General features: G+C 37.4%; 1 protein-coding gene across 1 annotated transcript in view; it reads left to right on the forward strand.

The window, feature by feature from the left end:
- The window catches only part of LOC139018997 (doublecortin domain-containing protein 1-like), a 144,476-nt gene that overhangs the window by 75,712 nt on the left and 49,057 nt on the right, over window positions 1–19,707 (forward strand). The window contains 5 exon segments of the mRNA XM_070428123.1: window positions 3,823–4,004; window positions 7,172–7,270; window positions 12,142–12,241; window positions 14,109–14,244; window positions 15,756–15,915. Coding sequence (XP_070284224.1) covers window positions 3,823–4,004; window positions 7,172–7,270; window positions 12,142–12,241; window positions 14,109–14,244; window positions 15,756–15,915 — 677 coding nt within the window.

A 19,707-nucleotide genomic window follows, 5' to 3' on the forward strand; every position in this document is an offset into this window, starting at 1 on the left:
AATAGCATGTTGTATGTCTTAGGTACCAGTATTTTTAAAATATGCCCAAACCCCCTGAAAACAAGATTAATGAATTATTTCGATTTAGTCTGTGATGAAGTTCACTGGAATAATTTCCAGCAACTCGGGTTATTTTCTCACCTTTTGGGGGAAAGGTTATAAATTGAGAAGTTCTACTTCTAACCATTTAAAGGAAAGGAGCAATGTATTTTCAGATTCCAGAATGAAATCATTATGAGGGGCACATGTTAAAAAAAAAAAAAGAAAGTTGAAAGCACACATTTGATTAATCTGTTAAAAGATTATGATAATTAACTCTAATTATGAAGGGCAAGAAAGGATATGTGAAAAGGCCCAAGAGAGAAAATTAAAGAATCTATTTGTTTATTAATAGTAAATAGATGAAGGAAGGCCAATTTGACTAAGAATTTAGGTCATTGGTTAAGAACTGGATTCCAAGAGGTCTTAGGTTATGAGAGATGAAAAAGAAAAGGCAGAACTGCCCGTGTAAGGAAGCACCATGGCCCAGCAAGGCCTCCTGACAATGCAGCTGTGCCTTGCAGTGGTGTGAACACAGAGAGAACCACTAAACAATGAATGGAGGGCAGGAAATAGCACTCCAGTCCGGTTAATCATGTTTTCTTGTTGTCCTTCTTATCCTGACACTATATTTCTCTATTTCTATGAAGTACCAAGTAAAAGTTCCCTAAATACTAGAACAAGGTTTACAGTAGCTGAAAGAAAGAACCACCAGTGAAACGGCATACATTTGGAAAGTTTTGAAACCCACAATAATCTTTTGATTGGGTTTCGGTAATATCTTATATTAAAAAGAGAAGGCCTCGGGCTTCCTTCCTCTGGCTGGAAAGCAAAAGATGCCATCTGAAGTCAGCGATGCCACAGTGGAGCTGAAACCAATGTTGGCATGGTTACCACTTGCCCTGAGACAAGTGTAGGAAGTGAAAGGACTTACAAATAACTAGTAGCGGAGACGGCACACTTCTGATAAGTTCATCAGAATGATAGCATGAGTGGATATGGAAAAAAAATCTTAGTTCTAGATCCTAACTCTATGAACTGACTTCTCACGGACTCATTGTAAGAAAGAACCTGTTTCTCTTGCCTTTCCCTTCCATGGTTCAGAAAAAAAGAGAGGAGGAAGTATTAATGACTTTATACCAAGGCTTCAATGTGACAGTTTTTACTAAGAAGACTGTTTTCCTCTCTCCCCCACCTATCCAACCCTGGCTTCATGCCTAAAATGTTGATTTTCTCAGAATTGCTTAATATCTTTGTTGTAGAAGAATTACATGTCAATCCTGAACTTATTTCTTGAAAAGTTATGCAACGCCACTCCTCCACCATCCCACATGCTAAGTATAACCTTTGTACAATAGAACAGCTTCAAATGAAAATATACAATGAGTTTGTCATAACCTTTTGTGTTTCTTCTCAGTAACAAGAGTAAGGAAAAGTGACCCCTTGTTGCTCCATTCATAATAATAGACACATATCTGAATAAACACGTTGTCTGCCCTTTTGCATTTAAATTCCATACAGGCAACAGGTTCTCAGTGAAGGTCAGGAGTACATTACAACTTCATTAGCTCAAATTTTGCTTGCTTACAAGTGTGATAAGTTAGCCTCATTGTATATCACTATTATAAATACCTGTACATTTATATTAAAAATATAAAGGAAAAAACACTCTGCTCATGAGTTTTTAACATTTATTTATACTGCTTTTCTCCTAATTGCATGCAATTAATGTTATTTACTTACTCATCTCACAAATTAGAGCATTATAATTAGATGCTGTTTCAGAATATTTAATCACAACTTTCAGATATTGTTTATAATATATTCTCAACACATTTTTCTGAACTATGTGATTGTTCAGTATAACTGCAAGATCCTAACAATTTTTTTCAAGGGAATATGTTAGTAAATTGTTACTTTTTGTCCAGGCTTTTAAAAAATTATCTCCCCTTTCATAAACTAAAGACCAGATGCCTTGGTCTGCATTGGTCTGACATGCCAGCACACCTCTCCAACCCACAGGTGTCTTTATCTTGGTCTTGTCAGTGGGAAACAGCCTGGACACTAGGGCCCCCTCTGTAGTGGTTATCTGAGTATTTTGCCTGCTCAGCATGACTTGCCCCTTCTTTGGGTATTTGTAACCCTTTAGGAAATTACTTAACCTGATACAAAGTATTTATATCCCAAACAGGCTTTTAAAGACTAACCAAACTGATTCTTAAATGTGCATGAAATAGCAAATGGCCAACAAGAACCAATTTCCAAAGAAGATTAACAAGGTGGGGGTATTTGCCCTCCCAAATATCAAGACTTACCAAATATAATCAAGGCAGCATGGTACTGTACTGGGATAGATAAACTGACAAATTGAAGAGAGTAAAACACACAGAAACAGACCCATACTTATATGGAATTGTGATGTTTTACAAGATGGTTACAGCAGATTAATAGGGATTTAATTGCTGCTAGGACAGTTGTTTATTCAGATAGAAAAAAGAGAAAGAAAAGACTTGGACCTTGTCTAACATCACCTCTGATCATCCCTTTCCTCATTTTCTCTTCCTCTGCAAACCTCTATTTCTGTGAGTGGGAATACCCAGTCGCCTAAGTGACAAACCTGGGAGCCATCCTTACTTCCTTTTATTTCCCCAAACATCATGTTCTGTTAATCCTCAGCCTGATACATACACTGCCCATCGTCTTACCCTCCTTTACTGCACTAACTCCTGCTGAGGCTTCAGGTCTGTTCCAGGATGTTTCTGAGTTCGGTTCTTCTCCATATGGTCCCACCACACCTCATAATACCCTCTTGCTATTATACTTACACTACTTAATTGCCAGTTTATTTCTAGCTAAGTTTCTGAGCACCCACTAGAAATTGCTCAGGGAAGAGTATCCTATCTTGTTCATAGTGTTGTTTAATATTAATATTTTAAGTTTATTTTTTTATTGATGTTATTGCAGATGTCCCCTATTTTCCCCCACTCCCCTTCCACCCAACCTCCACCCCACCCCAGGCCTTCACCCCTCTATTGTCTGTGTCCGTGGGCTATGCATATATGTATATAAGTTCTTTGGTTAATCTCTTCCCCCGCCCCCCATTAGATTCCAGTCTATTCTATGCTTCTGTGTCTCTGGATCTATTTTGTTCATCAGTTTATTTTGTTCATTAGATTCCACATCTAAGTGAGATCATGTGATACTTGTCTTTTTCTGACTGGCTTATTTCACTCAGCATAGTACTCTCCATGTTATTTCCAGTGTCTAAGCACTGTACTGTAGTAAACAATATTTGGATAATGCATGAATTAATAAATGTATATATGAATAAATAAATACAAATTAACTGAATGCTACAAATGAAACATCTGAAATTTAAGTTTTATCATCTTGCTATGTTTTTTGGAGTGTTCCCCAAATATATTCTTCTTTGCCAAAAAGGTCTAGTTTAAGATAATATTATTTCAGGTTGTAAAACCACTTTTCACACATTCTAACTTTCCTCATATTAAAGATATTTCACACATGAACAAAAACATTCCAAGTTAATTCAGTTCTATTTTATTAGAATGATGTTTCTCTGAAAGGGAATAAATCTTCCTTGTTGTAACACAACATAGATTTGACATACACTTAAAAAATTACTACCCTTCCTATTTATTCACACAAAACACTAATTAGACTTGAATAAAAGATTAAAAGTATCAGTATTGTGTTACATTTCTTTATAACTTAATGTAACTCTCTTATTTATTATCAATATTTTGTCCTCTCTTTCTGAAGGAGTTTGATTGGCCAATAGAAGGACTGCTTATTCCAAACAGTCCTTCCATGAAGACACCCATCTGTAAGTCACCGGAGCACGATGTGCCCGTAAGACTCAGAGTTCTGCGGAATGGAGACAAGAATAAAAACAGAGCACTTGTTATAATGAGTCCAGACATATCACCTGGGCGGAAAATACAGTAAGGACAGCTTGTTCAGTTTTCTCATTAAGTACATTTTCTAATTTCTACAGATTTTTGTCTTCTTGCTTACCGATGTTTTTCTGAGAGAATTCTCTGTTTAATTTTTAAAAATGGCTCCCATGTTGACATTTAGAGATGAAAATAGATGTTCAGATTTATTTAGTTTCTATGTCAGGAAATATTTGAACTCTTGAATTAGGCTAGGCATGGGATAAAATGATGAGTTAGCAATGAATAGTTCTGGAAAAAATTTTATATCAATACCTATTTTGAATTAACAATTTTTTTAGTTTTATTAATTTGAAATAATTCATTTGAAATTGCTTAAATATATTTTTACAATTCCTTATTAAAGTCATTGTATACAAATGTTTACATTTATAGCTTTTGCATATTTAACAAATAAATATAGTTCTCAAAATATAACTTTATATAATTTTATATCCTTAACTTGGAATAACATTTTAAAAGTTCATCATAGAAAAGCATTGATCTGCACTTTAGTTGATGTTATGAGATTTGAATAAAATTTTCTCAAATAGCCAATATTTTTCCAGCATTGGAGAAAAATCGCCTGCTATATTTTCTTTATATTTTCTGACAAAAGGTATCATAGGTCAGCACAAAGCTCTGATATAAAGAATGAGTTAAACACATTGTTTCTCATATGATTAGCAGTGATATTACCTCTTGACCTTTCTTTTGAGATGTTTAGAATAGTTGAGGCTGCTGATAATAGTTTAATATAACTTTCTTCACATTGATTAAATATACTTCATACATCGCTGAACAATGAGTAATATTCAGATCGGCTGTCCACTGAACTGCCTTGTAAAGATGATAAAGTAAAAAATTAATCTTCAAAGTAAAGTCAAGCCTGAAATTGAAATCTTTGACGCATACATTTCATAATTAGCTCATTCTGCTCGATGTAAAATGTAAGGGTAATGCCCTTAAAGTAGGATATGACTTTTTTTTTAGCATGCAAAGTTAAATAATTTTTGTCTCTTCCTACATTTCTTTCTTTCTTATTCTATATCTTTAACTGTGGCTCAAAATTGTATACAGATGTGGTCTTTTCTCATTAACGTTTAAGAGGCATAACTCAATAAGGTAACCCAAACATAATATGAGAGATTTGTTCACTTGGACTGCTATTCTAGAGAGAGTCTGTGAAATTCTGCTGTCCTTGTTCATGGACCAGTGTGTCCTGGTTAATCAAATGTCCACTTTGTTCACTGCATGAATTAATTATTCCCAAATAATTAAAATACACCAGCATACACTTGACTCTAAAACTCTACTAAATATGTTTAATTTATCTTGGCTGATTCAGAAAGTTTTCTACAGCATCATCAATAGCATTTCCCCCCAGAGCTGTATGTAAGTCCTGGTAACACAGAGATTCAATGGAAAGAGATTTGGCTGGCATTACAGGGAGGCTGTGTTGTCCAGCTCCAGTGGCCACTGTTTTCATTGTATTCGATGTGAATGGCACCCCAGAGTTGTGCAAGGTGGAAGCCTTGCTGTGCTACTTTTAATGTATCCAAGTCAGAATAAATAAATGCAAATGAGATGTCGGGGCAAATTGCTCGCAGTATCCTGAAACTTATTCATAAAAAGAAAGAGGGTTGAGCTATTTCATGTCTTTAAAAGCAAACTCGGGGTATAGATGAAATATAGATCCATTTTAACCAAATTCTGCTTCAATCACATGGTCTCCTTTATTATTTAATAATTCACTCTTGACAGTTTGAGGAGCGTTTGTCCTTGTTTTTGTTGATTCCTCCATCTGCAAAGCCACAGGAAGATCAAGTAGCACTTGTTCATTACTTAGTTGAAGGTTATCTTAGTAACAGAATCTTGGCAAATAGTCTTGATGATGGTTGTCAGATTTATATAAATCAAGACCATTGTGATCTCTGTGTCACAGGAGAATTTCATCTCTTAAAACTATAAACAAAGTTAAACAAAGAAAAAAATTTAAGTGATATTTTAAAGAATTGTAAAAGGAAAGGCTCAATTTGATTTTATAAAGTAAAATTTTATATGTTAGATAATTTCAATGAGTAAGTTATTAGTAAGTTATAATCCCTGGACTCACTCAAGCTCCTTAGTATAGCTTTTATGTCCTTTATGACCTATCTCTGCTCATTTCTCTAGCTGCATCTCTTATCAACATTCCCCCCAATTTCCACTTTTAAACCCCCTCCATTCCCCAACACCTTCCATCTGCCTTAATAATGAAGGTCTTCTGAGAACGAGTTTGTACTTCATTGCTAGATGTTGGCTCTGAATCCCACACTTCCCTCCCCATCCCTGAGTTAGCTATGTACTTCCTTGCTTTCCACCCCCATAGCTCCTATTATTCTGTGATTATCCGCTTATGACTCTATCCAGGAGCTAGAAAACCAGGATAACACACTATTCGTCCATATATGTTCTCACTGCTATGGTGTGGCTATGGAACAGTGTGTCCTGATCAGTTGACTATTAAGTCACTTTATTCACCACATGGCTTAGGGAACCCAATAGCCCCTAAATCAGTGTTTAATAAAATTAATAAATAAATTAATGGTTAATTATATTTGATTACTATTTTAATGAATGAATGAACAACTACATTTCACCACTATTTCTTTTATTTAATAGAATGTAGAGATTTTTTAAATACACAAAATAATTTTCTAACTTGGAAGTTTGAAGAGATGTATATTTCAATTAAACATCCTTTTTCTGTGATCATCATTATCTATTTTTCAGTTTAACAATTTTTAGGTTTGGATTGATTGCCTAGCATATATTAATAAACATATGAACATACACAACATATGAATAAAATATCCCAGGAAAAATAAATGTCATCTCTGCATTTTCTTTAAACTTGAAAAATTCACATCTCTGAGAGATCAGCATTAATAGAGAGGATTAAAATATTAAAAATTCATTTTCTTATATAAGTTACTCATAGTATAAATGTTCATGAAGTTTAATATTTAATTGTGGTAGTTTTTGAAGCCCTATATTTTCAAAAACAGGCAGATTATTTTAGAGCAAATTATTATAAATTAAAACCTCAAGATTTTTTCACATATTTAAACACGTTGAATATAACTGGCAATACATACTGACATATCAATCAAATCTTGGATCATTTGTTTCAGAAATGTTGACACTGAAATGAAAGAGAATGTGAAAAAGTATGCCACTAAATATTCTAAAACCAAAACAAAGCAGACTGAATATCATCAACTTTTGGAGAGGTAAGTACTTACTATCCTAAATGCAATGGTATTTTCCATTCACATGCCTGAATGATAATGTGTTACACAGAACACAACATACATATGTACCTACATAAGAAAAAGTTGTTAATATAGTAATTTTAGAATTTTTTTTTTTTTTATATATTTTATTGATTTTTTACAGAGAGGAAGGGAGAGAGATAGAGAGTTAGAAACATCAATGAGAGAGAAACATCGATCAGCTGCCTCCTGCACATCTCCCACTGGGGATGTGCCCGCAACCCAGGTACATGCCCTTGACCGGAATCGAACCCGGGACCCTTGAGTCCGCAGGCCGACGCTCTATCCATTGAGCCAAACCGGTTTCGGCTAATTTTAGAATTTTTAACACATAGAAATACATTAACTGTGTGAGTTCATGATACCAATGGTAATTAATACATTTTCCCCAAATTTCAAAGCAATTTCCCCTAGCTTTTGAACTATCAACTTTGCAAATATAAATTATACCCATTTAAGAAATATATTTCATAGTTTTACAGCACTTTTCTTTGGTTTATATTTGAATTGAGGGTAGGGTAGGGAGCTAATTTAAAACCATTTTTATATGTCACTAACGTATTTGTGAAATGTTGTAATTTTCTTTTGATCAAGATGTTCCTACCAAAATAAAAATTACTCCCACAGAACTTGATAACTTTTCAAGGTTGACCACTTAAACTTTTTTGCAAAATATGTCTTGTTGAATTTAAAGAGGCAGTCTTACTGAATTTAAGGGAACTTCTGTTATCCTTTAGTTATTTAATAACTAGAAGGATGATGCACGAAATTCGTGCAAGTGTAGGCCTTCTTTCCCCAGGCTGCTGGCACCAGCTTCCCTCTGGCACCCGGGACCCGGGCTTCCCTTGCAGTGGGAGGCCCTGCCCACCCGCTGCAGCCCATCGGTCAGTGGCCTGGGCCTCCCTCTGCAGGATGATCATGGGGCGATGGCCAGCCCCTGACCAATCGCATTGCACCCACCTTGGTTGGCCTGGCACTAGTGGGTGTCAAGCATGGTCCTGAATGGTCATCCGGATGGTTGTTCTGCTGTTCAGCCATTCGGTTGATTTGCATATTACACTTTTATTATATAAAATTCACACAAGACAGTTTTGAGAGTCTTTGTTGTTATTGGTGGTAGTTTTTCCATCTACAAAGCCTAAGAAAGATCTAATAGCATAACAGCCAATTTAAAAATAATTGATACAGAATATTTTTGTTGATACCTAATGTTGTGGAAACATGGAATATTGGAAAGACCATTGGATTAAGAGTAAAAGAATTGATTTTAATCTCAGATTTGCCATTAACTAGCTGGAAAACTTCAGCAAAGCACTGCCTTTCTCAGTCTTATTTTCCTTTGTTAAACAGGATAGTTGAATGAGAAGCTAAGAAGAAGGCAAAAAAGAATTTAATTATTTTAAATACCTGTTTTATTCATATCATATGTATCAACCAATCTTAGATATTCTGCAGGAGATTTTTTTTTTTTTAAAGACCAAGACATTCCTTGTTCTCAGGAAACTCCTAACTTGTTGGGAAGAGAATTTGCTTATTGAAATATCCCTAGATGGTTTGGCTCAGTGGGTAGAGTGTCAGCCTGAGGACTAAAGTGTCCTAGGTTTGATTCCAATCAAGGGCACATGCCTGGGTTATGGGCTTGATCCTCAGTAGGGGGCATATAGGAGGCAGCCTATCAATGATTCTTTCTCATCATTGATGTTTCTATCTCTCTCCTTCCTTCCTCTCTGAAATACATACATATATTTATACATGTATACATGTATTTATACATGTCATATATATATATATGAAAGAAACAGTCAGAAAGGGCAGTTTAAATGGTACAAAAGTGAAAATGATCATAGGATCACTTTATCTATAACCAGGAAGAAGCGAGAACCTTGTGAAGGGTAGCCATCAGGAAAGGCCATAAGGAGAGGAGAGAATATGAGAGAGATATAAAAATCGAATCTAATAAAAGACAAACATGCAAATCAGTGAAATGGGTCTCTCGGAAATGAAAATTAAATGAGAGAGTAGACATGAAATGCTTGCAGTGCTTGGTCCATTTTAACAATGTTGTTAATTTTTATGTGCCAGGAGCTTTAGAGGAATCTCACTTAATCTGTAAAATATCCCTATTAGATAAGAACTACTATAGCTGTCTTTTACTAATGGAGCAAATGAGGCTCAAAGAAGTTTAGTAACTTTTTCAAGGTTGCACAGCCAGTACATGAGAGGGCTAGAATTTGAACCAAAGCAATCTAACTCCTCTTAAGAGCCATTTTTTTCTCTCCTTTCCCATTTGTATTGGTTGACAAGTGAACTAGTTAGAGAAATACAGAAATACAGAAACAGCCTATCCCAAACCTTTCCAACACACCTACATGAGCCAATAAAATGTAGCACTATTAAAACTAGGGTTTCACCGGGCAGGTGTGGCTCAGTGGTTGAGCATAGACCTATGAACCAGGAGGTCACGGTTTGATTCCCAATCGAGCCTGAGGTTGCAGGCTCGATTCCCTGATAGGGAGCATGCAGGTGGCAGCTGATCAATAATTCTCTCTCATCATTGTTTCTTTATCTTTCTCCCTCTCCCTTCCTCTCTGAAATCAATAGAAATATATATTTTTTAAAAACAAAACAGCCCTGACCAGTTTGGCTCAGTGGATAGAGCGTTGGCCTGAGGACTGAGGGGTCCTGGGTTCAATTCCGGTTGTGGGCATGTGCCTTGGTTGTGGGCATATTCCCAGTGGAGGGTGTGCGGGGGGGCAGCTGATCGATGTTTCTCTCTCATCGATGTTTCTCTCTATCCCTCTCCCTTCCTCTCTGTAAAAAATCAATAAAATATATTTAAAACAAAAACAAAACAAAACAAAAACAACCTAGGGTTTCAAAATAGGAAGGAAAGATGTACCAACCACCTTCTAATCTCCCACTTGCTGTCCTAAAACAGGATACTCTGATAGTCCAAATATTCTTCTAGGGGACAATTTGAGTTGGAGCAGAGATGATGACGGTAATTCTTCTTAGATCAGGTTGGAGCTGCTTGGACCCGAAAAGATATTGGTTTGGAGAAAGTAGAAAGAATGAAGTTGGTCTTTAGGAAGAATCCAAAGAGAATCAGGCAAATCTTGTGTCCTTTCAACCCCATTCCACCAACTCCTGCAGATGTGAAACACAGCTCAACCCCCATTGGTTCATCAGCTTCCAGACTCGTGACATGAGAAGTAGAAATTTACTTCCCACTAGCTTATTTCCTTCTAAGACCTCTCAGAGAAATGGAAGAGGCCTAATTATCTGCTCAATTGCTTCTTCCCATCTAAGGAAATAAAATTGAGAAATATTCTTTGTACATCCAAGTCTTCCTGATGAGCATTAAGTCACTTCTAATCAAATTCATTTGCTGCAGACAGTTCATTCTAATGTAAAATATATTTAGCAAGAACCTTTCACGTTCTTTCTTCTGATGGCAGGGTCATCTCGACAGCATTCTTTAGGAAAAGCCCCTTCACTCTCCTTTAGCTCTACTTCCTCTTCCCCACAATTCTGCCTCTTTACCTCTAACCTAAGCTGGCTATATAGATTCCAACCTCTCCAGCCTCCAGTTCATCTTTCACCTTTCTGACACATAACTTCCTAAACAAGCAGATCTGATGACACCACACCTCTGCTCTGATGCCTTCAATGACTTCCTGCTGTTAATGGAATAGAGGCCAAGTTCATTTATTTGGCAACCTAAATGCTTTCAATCAGTTCCTATTTTCTTTCCCAGTTTTATCTGGCTCCTCCTCCTGTCCATATACTCAGCTCCAGCCATATAAAGACTTATCTTCTCTAGGTCATAACCCTCCTTGATGAATGCCTATTCATCTGTCAAGGCCCAACCCAAAGGCTGCTTTCATAGACAAGGCTCCCTGGAGAATTTCATCTTGTTTCCTCTGTGTTCTCACAGGATCCTGGCCAGGTGCCCATTACAGCACCCACTGCTTCATATTACACATCAGTTGCTGATCTGTCTCTCCCCCTAACTAGAGAGGGAACTCCTCAGGGAACAGGGAAGCTGATCATTTATCTTGATATCCACAGGGCTGGCCCAGTGCTTGTTTGCAGGGAGATGGGGGGGAATCACTATTTAATGTTTAACCAAGCAAACAAAATTCTATTTCAACCAAAGGACTTGTATGCATGCATATAAGCCTAACCAATGGACATAGACAACAGAGGGATGAGGGCATGAGTGGGGGTTTGCGGGGGAGGGCAATGGGGCAATAAGGACACATATGTAATACCTTAATCAATAAAGAAAAAAATAAAAAATTCTATTTCAAATAAGTTAAAGAGCTATAGAGATCACTTTTGGAGAAGGGGGATGAGGAATCGCTTGATAATGAATGTGACTTTGGAGGCTTGGGAGAGAGTAGACTTCAACAGAAAAAGCTAAAGAAGGTGATTTAGGTAGAAGGAAGAGCAAGAAAATGGGAAAGTGTGGGGCATATTAAGCAATAAGAAGTCAATAATGGTATGTTTGCCTGTGTATTGATCATGATTGACACTATACTAAGCACTTTTTAAAATCAACTGGTCATCCTCATAACAACCTTGCAAAGTAAGTAGTTTGGGCCTACAGAGTTTAAATAATGCCCATTGCCCATGTCCCACAACTCGGAAAGGGAGAATGAGACTCGCATGGGGTCTGATGGATTGCAGAACCCGGCTCTCGAAACACACCGTGCTGTAGAGGGAGTTGTCATGAAGGATCCAGGCCCTTCATTCCTTTTATTTCCTCTCTTCTCTGCTGGAAGCTGACTGTATGCAAGGTCAATTTTTTGTGTCTCTTATTGCAGGTGTACTGAAGTTCTACATTTACCTTCTGCAGCTCGGAGGTTGTTCAATGAAAAGGGAAAGGAAATCTTTTCTGTAAAAGACCTTCAAAGAGACGAACTGGTAAAGACATGAAAGAGAAACTGGAAATATTAATATATGAATAATATTTAAAATGTCTTAAAATATAAAACTTCAAACATTTACCCTCTTTCCTCTTATTTCCCCCCTCAGAATTATCATAACTCACCAACCATCAGAGATGAACACTAATAGCTAACTGTTGAGAGCTTACTATGTGTCAGGCATGATTTTCAGGGTCGTATATGAATTAATTCATTTAAGCTCATCACAACCCTATGAGATGGATGCTCTCATTTTGTAAATAAGGAGAAGACCAAATTATTAACTGCTTGTGGTTTCTATCCTACTCTAAAGAAAATAGATTCTCTCTCTCTCTCTCTTTTTTTTTTTTGGAACCTTCAAAATGTAGTCATTTAATGATTTATTACTTAATGATAATATTACCTTTTCAGAAAAAAAAATTATATCTAGGCTTTCACACACTCTATTTGAGTGGCTGGAGGAGGCTGAGAAGGACGTTAACAGCCCAGCCTTTGCTTCCATTTATGGAATTGGGGGTCTCAAATTTGAAAAGAAGACTTGCCTTGACTGATACCTGAAATTCTTTGAGCAGAAAACCAAGCTCTCACCATATTATCAGAACTCAATTCAGGCTCTGAATGTGAAGACCCTTCAAGAAAGTCTCAAACAGAATATCAATGACCAGTCTCCAAGGCAGCGTGAGAGAGAGGAGTCCGTTGTTCTTGGAGACTGGCAGGCCTTGTTTGGAATTCTAATGCTACAGATATAATTTGCTACAGTTACTGTGCTAGTGAAGAAGGAACTTAATGTAGATAAATTTAATTTAAATACAAGTAGATGAGGCCACCAGGGCAAAGGAACTGTAAGTGTAGGAGGGTCAGGTGGAGCCAGGGGTGATTGTTATAAGATCCTGTATGTATTTTTGCTAGAAATGAACCTGTCACTGCTCTGTATAGCCAACATGAAGATTAAACATGAGCAGTTACATGATTAGTTATGTCCATAAGAAGGAAAAGAAATCTGTTTTTCAAAAAGAAAATTTTGAGAGTTTTATCTGAATCTTCATACAGAGTATGTATGTGATGATCAGTGAGTGGCTTCAAAACAGGCAGAATTAGGCTCCCTTGTTCTCTTACTGAATCTTTCTCAACATATAGAAATAGTTCTCTTTTTTTTACTTCAAAGAAATATGTATTTATGTAAGGACATTTATGAAATACATATAAGCAAAATGAAAAAGGAAAAAGTATCATTCATAATCTAGTACCTAGAAATATCCCCATTAACATTTTGGTGCATATACTGCAAGTTCATTTACATCAGTGGTCATCAAACTTTTTCTGTAAAGGGTCAGATGGTATATATTACAGACTGTATAGTATCTATCAAAAATCTGCCATTATAGCACGAATGCAGCCACAAACAGCATGAAAATGAATGGGCATAGCTGTGTTCCAATAAAACTTTATTTAAAAACAGGCAGCAGACCAGATTTGGGTTCAGTCATATTTTTTGCAAAGCCCTGATTTACACCTACCTATCCCCCTCCTCTCCTTTCCTCTTTCTTTCCCACTCTCCTTCCTCCCTGCCTCCCTTCTCTACTTTTTCTCCTTTTCAAAATTATTTTAAAACACTTTTATTTTGAAATAATTATAGATTCACAAGAAGTTGCTAAGATAGCATGAATCACAAAACTTGAGATCCATCAAAGTTGTTGCCTTTATCAATAGTTTGTGCCTTTTTCATCGCTGAGTATTATTCCATGGTGCCACAGTTTAACTATTCACCTATTGTAGGAAGTTTTGATTGTTTTCAGTCTTGCCTACTGCACATAATGCTGCTGTGAGCAGTTGCATTTAGGATCAGAGCCTCATTGCTTCAATAGGTATACGTTTCATGTGGGGAACATTGGATCAATCCTGACCTGTCCATTGCTCATCAAAAGCAGCAACTCTTCCTGAGGAATTTAGCATCAGACATTTCTAAAATTCAAGCCTTCTGCAATACACTGAAGACAGAGGGTAAGCACTGGAGTTATTTATGTTAATGTATACAGCCAAAATAAGTACTTGATGATAGTGCTTTTCTAAAAAAATTAGTTTGCCCAAATAGCTTGTATTTCATGCCTGCATCTTGCTGTTTAACACTTTAGACTAATTTTTGTATTTAACAGAGCTGTATATTTTCATTTACACTACACTTTGGTTGTGCAAAGAGAACATAATTTATTTTGTCTTTAACACATTGGTTTTTGTGAGCCTCATGCACCCCTATCAAGGACAAGACAACTGTTCAGTCAGGTTTAAATTTTATCCCATACATTACTTTAAACAGTCCCTTCAGGGCGGGAATGGGACTTTCAGATTTAGCAGGTTCCAGTCTCACTTTAGTTCCTCTCTAGGATGGAAGAAAGAATTTGGGTGCAGATCCTCTTGCTTTCTGGGCCCTGCTGGCTAAAGTCCATGGCTGGGTGATGGTGTCCCATTCTTTTGGCTCAGACAATGCTTTGGGTGGGTGCTGCTTCCTGCCTGCCTAGCCCCTCCTCTGGTTCCTCTGGCCCTTGGAAGCCTGGTTGTTGCTGGGTAGTCATCTCTGCAAGTCTTTGCTACAAGACCCCTTGACCTTCATTGGGCAACCTCTTCTGGAAAGCGCCCAATAGGCTTGTCAGCAAATCCTGGGGCACAGCTGCACCTCCCAGAAACCATTTCCACATTCAGATTTAAATGGCTTGTTGGAGGCTGCTTCAAGGGTAACTGCTACAGTGTCCTAAAATGAGCAGTGTGCACAAGACTTCCTTGGTGAAGCTCAGCTGCCTGAAGTGAAGCCTGTAGGGGAACATGATCCCCCATGCTGGGTTTCTGCCTTCCTCCTCCTCTTACTCTTCTCCCCTTAGGCCCAGAAACAGTTGTTTTTTTCAGGTCAACCCTGAGAAAGGTCAAACCTCTGATATGCTAAATGAGAGCTGAAGGCCTTTGGAAAGATCTTAAATCAAGACAGCGTCATCCTGACTTTCATAGCCATTGACTTATACTCTGCTTGAAAGTCAAAACAATCCTTGTCCTCTTGTAGCATTTCTCATCTCCTCATGGTCTTCCTCATTCCTTAAGGCTGCATCAGGCACCAGGACAAAGGTTCTATATATAGAATGGCAAGAAGGGGAAATTATTAATATAATTAAAAACATTACCCTCTTGCATATTTTGAACACTGTGCTGTAAGCTTTGCATGTGTGTTTCAAAGCCTTGGGGACATTCACTGAAGTCCTTAAATAGAACATACAACTTCATTGTTTTTGGAAAAACTTAGTGTTAATATTTTTGACTAAGAATATCTTTAGAGGAAAGAATCTACAAATTAAATGGAGTGAAATCCAATGTATTCGTTTAAAACACAGTTAACAGTTACTCTTAGGATGTCTTTATACCGAATAGCTGGACATTTTCTGCATTTGTATTTTAGCATGTGCTTTCAAATTCCCAGTTCTCTGCAATTAGAACTAACCTGTCCTTGCTCTGTGTGCATTTCTGCTCAGCTCTTGTTTTAGAAGTCCAAAGTGACATTGTGTCTGGAGCCAAGCTTGCTGTGTGTAAGCCCGTAGCAACTTCTGGAGAAGAGAAGCAAATTATAGAGCCAGAGGAAGAGCAAATGCAAAAAAATGCTTTAACAACGGAAAGTGCTCCCAGTAAAACTCTGTAAGTGATCAGTGTGGCCAGAAAAGCTGCCTGCTTAGTATTTGAACTCAGCTCATTAGCTTGAGAACAGCACAGAGCCCAGTAGGGAACCCATGCCAAGTGTGTGAAATGGGTGTCAGGTGAAGAGCTCATATTGAATCGGTTTCCTGGCAGCTTCACTGTTCTACCATCACAATGATCTACTTTCAGTCATTTTGGCATAATGCTACTATTTTTTAAAGGCTAGAATATTAGAATCGCAGGCATTTATTTGAAGAATCCATCATGTTTTGTTTCCATAAATGTGGACCTCAGCTATGCTTCCCTAATGTAGCTTCAAGTTGGGTGCATGTTAATGTACAGCTACCATCCTGGACTCTGAAATGGCTTTCTGATGGGACTCATCTCCACAATCATCTCCTTTCAATTCACCTGAAGTTCTATCTGTGGACATCTATCTGTGTTCTATCTTTCTAAAACACAATCCTTTTTCTACAATTCTTTAATGGCTACCTGTGCAGACAGAAAAAATATTTAGTCTGGAATCCTGAGCCCTTCTGACCCTGGTCTAGGCTTGCCATTGACCATCCTTGGCACCCCCATGCCCGCCTCACTCTACCTTTTTTTCTTCCTGCCACATGAACTCCACCCTCCAGCTCAGCAGCTACAAGCTGTCACCTGAACATGGCATGCTCTGAGCCACATTCCTTTCTCTCCACCTGAAGTGTCTTGACTTGCCCTGTCTTCATCCATGGAATAATTTTCATCATTGAAATAAGTTATAGCAACGATCATAGATAGCAAGATTAACACACACACACACACACACACACACCCCTTTACCACACAAACAACCACCAACCAGGGAATTCCTTGAGGGCAAAATCTCTTTCTTTTGTGAAGAGCAGGGTAAACTGACTTTAATCATTATTGAATAAATAAGTGATTGAGTTTTAAAATCATAAAACCACAAATAGTTGATCTATTGCCATTGCAGTAACCGTGAAAATTAATTGTTATAAACTGTCTAAAAAGACTGTTTCTGTCCTTAATTATAAGAATATAAACTTTTACTTTAGGGTTCAAACTTCAGATTTTGATGAGTGAGTCATCTGGTTCGATGTCCTATACCAACAGAGACACCAGAAAGCCTTTGTCAGAGAGAATGAATTGACCTACATGTCATCTTACTCAATGGTTCGGGAACTGACCCCAAACCTTCCCAAAGCCCCTTTCATTCTTCTTCTAAAAGATGCATCATCTGGCCTCCTTAGACTGCACTTGGAAAAAAATAAAGAGAAACTAAGAAAAGGAACATCTTTGAGAACAAACACTGACAGTGTTCTGATTCATAGATTTCATCAGGCTTGGAGTCCTTGAGGTACAAGTGATGGAGTCCACTCAGAATGTAATCCAGGAGTCTCCTGGACATTCCATACAGGCCCTTTTGATACAGTGTCTTCTTGAATACTCATAATAACAGGGAGATCACTATTTCACAAGGCAGCCCATTTTAATGCTGAAATAATAATTTAAAACATCTCCATCCTATGATTTTTTCTGTATCTCTATGCAATGCCCTATTCCTCTTTTACTTAAAAGTCCTTAAAATATTCAAAGCTCACCATCATTAGCCCACCGGATTATCTTTTTTTCCAGACTAACTTTCATTGGTTCTTTGAACTATTTTTGATGAATCAATTTTAAATCATCTTACATTAGAAAGTCACTGTAAGATTTCCCTAGACTTTCTTAGATATGTTTGGTTGGCAGTTTTCACTTATTTGGGAAGTAGGATGGCTTAAGAAGGGACATCCATAAAGCAAGTGACTGGGCCATGAATATGGAAGGAACCCTTTTGATAGATGGGTTCTATGTAAAGATTTCTGGTAAAAATGGTAAGAAGCACAGTGAAAGAGAAACTCTGGGAGCACTGACCTCTGCTGTGATGCCTTATGGAAGAAAAGGCTTTCAGAGCCTGACACGGGGGTGGGGGGTGGGGGGCGCGTATTCCTTCCCTTTTCTTCACTGCACTGCAGGCAGACCCTGCCCTCCTGGTAAGCTTCCTCCCCTACTACCTTTCCCCTTACTTGCTGCATGCCTGTCACACCAGTGTCTCTGTTCCTCAAATGAGACAAACATATTCTTGCTTCAGAGACTTTCCATTCGTTCTTTTCTCTGCCCGGAATGCTCTCCCTCCAGATCCTCACGTGGCTGACTTCTCCCCATTGTCCAGGTCTCAACTCAAACATCATCTCTCAGAGGAGCCTTCTCTGAGTCCATTCCTAAACGAGACCCCGCCCCAACCGATTTGTATCACAGTATTCTGTTTTATTCCACTTTTGGCACTTATTTTGTTTATTTATTCATTTTATTATCTCTCTGCTCTCCACTAAAATGTAAGCTCCATGAACTCTGATAAATTGTGTTTTGTTTATCACTGTATTCCGACACTTAGAACTCGGCAGCTATCATATTGTAAATGTTCAATAAATATTAGTTACAGACATGAATAACTAATAATGAATAATTAGTTTTATGAATGAATGGATAGACAAATGAATGAATTAATAAAGCCAGATGGATTTTTAAATGACCGTTTTTAAAATTGACTTGATTCTACTTCATTTGTCTGGAAACCCAAGAGCATATACTAGTAGATAAGTTCCAAGTTAAAAAATGAAACATCTGGATTTGGAGGAAGAATATTGTTTGCACACTACTGAATGTGTTAAAACTAAAAATGTAAATCTGTATCAGATTTTCCTCAAAGAAATGGAGTTTGTGGGAAAGCTGTTGTGTGTTTTTTAATGTTCAACACAAGATGGCACTGTTGTTTTTTAACAGTTACTGCGAGTTTTCATTTGAGAAGCAGCTTGTGCTCCAGTTCTGAATAAGGTCGTGATTACTCACCAATTTCATATCCACATGTCATACTTTTGTTACTCTGGAAAAGTGTCTGGTCTGCTCTGCTGACACAGGAGTTGTCCCTGAAGATTTTGGCAATTTGATATTGCTTATAGTCACATCAAAGTACCACCAGACCTTGGTGGTCACAGCCTATCCTAGAGAGCTTGATTTTTACATATGCATATTTACAGTGCTGAAATATGCTTGCTGCTTTGCCTATATATTTATCCTACTTTCAGATGAGCAGTTCTCATACTGTGTCATGATCCCACAGAAGGCAAAAGTGCCCTGAACAGTGTGGCCTGGAACTGGAGATAAATAGATCTGTGTGGTGGCTATGCTTCCGTGCTCATCTTCTTAAGAAGTGAGAAGGCGGGCACAGTTATTCCAATGATGACTATTTACTCTGAGTGTTTTAGTACATGATTCTCTATCAGAAGCTGGCACTATTAGTGCCAAGACTATTTGAGTCTCCCTAGATTCCTCTATTGAGTAGAAAAGTTAAGTTAATTAAGATTTCGTTAACGTTGTCTAATGAATAAACTTTATGAAACCCAACAATCTAGCTGTACTGTTCCAGACAGAAATATGACCCACTTACAGGATGGGTACAAGGATTCTCCGTACATGTCTGTTAGGAATTTCTTAAACTACTAAGTAGTCTTAATCTTACAATTTTTGAAACATAATATATGGTCTATTTTTTTCTGAGTAAACGTAACAAAGATGAATGCTGTTTATTATGTGATAACGGAATTTTATTTGCAATTTTATATTAAAAGATCTAAATTATGTATTAGTAGGATATGGATTTGCAATGTTAGGCATCACTATGGAAATATGATTTACAGATCTGTCAGTATCCTTCAGATGCAATCAGAATACACCTCAGAGAAAATTCTG

The sequence above is a fragment of the Myotis yumanensis genome, unplaced genomic scaffold (assembly GCF_028538775.1).
Source record: "Myotis yumanensis isolate MYYU_CA2020_CCGP unplaced genomic scaffold, mMyoYum1.0.hap1 SCAF_10, whole genome shotgun sequence".
Classification (NCBI taxonomy): domain Eukaryota; kingdom Metazoa; phylum Chordata; class Mammalia; order Chiroptera; family Vespertilionidae; genus Myotis; species Myotis yumanensis.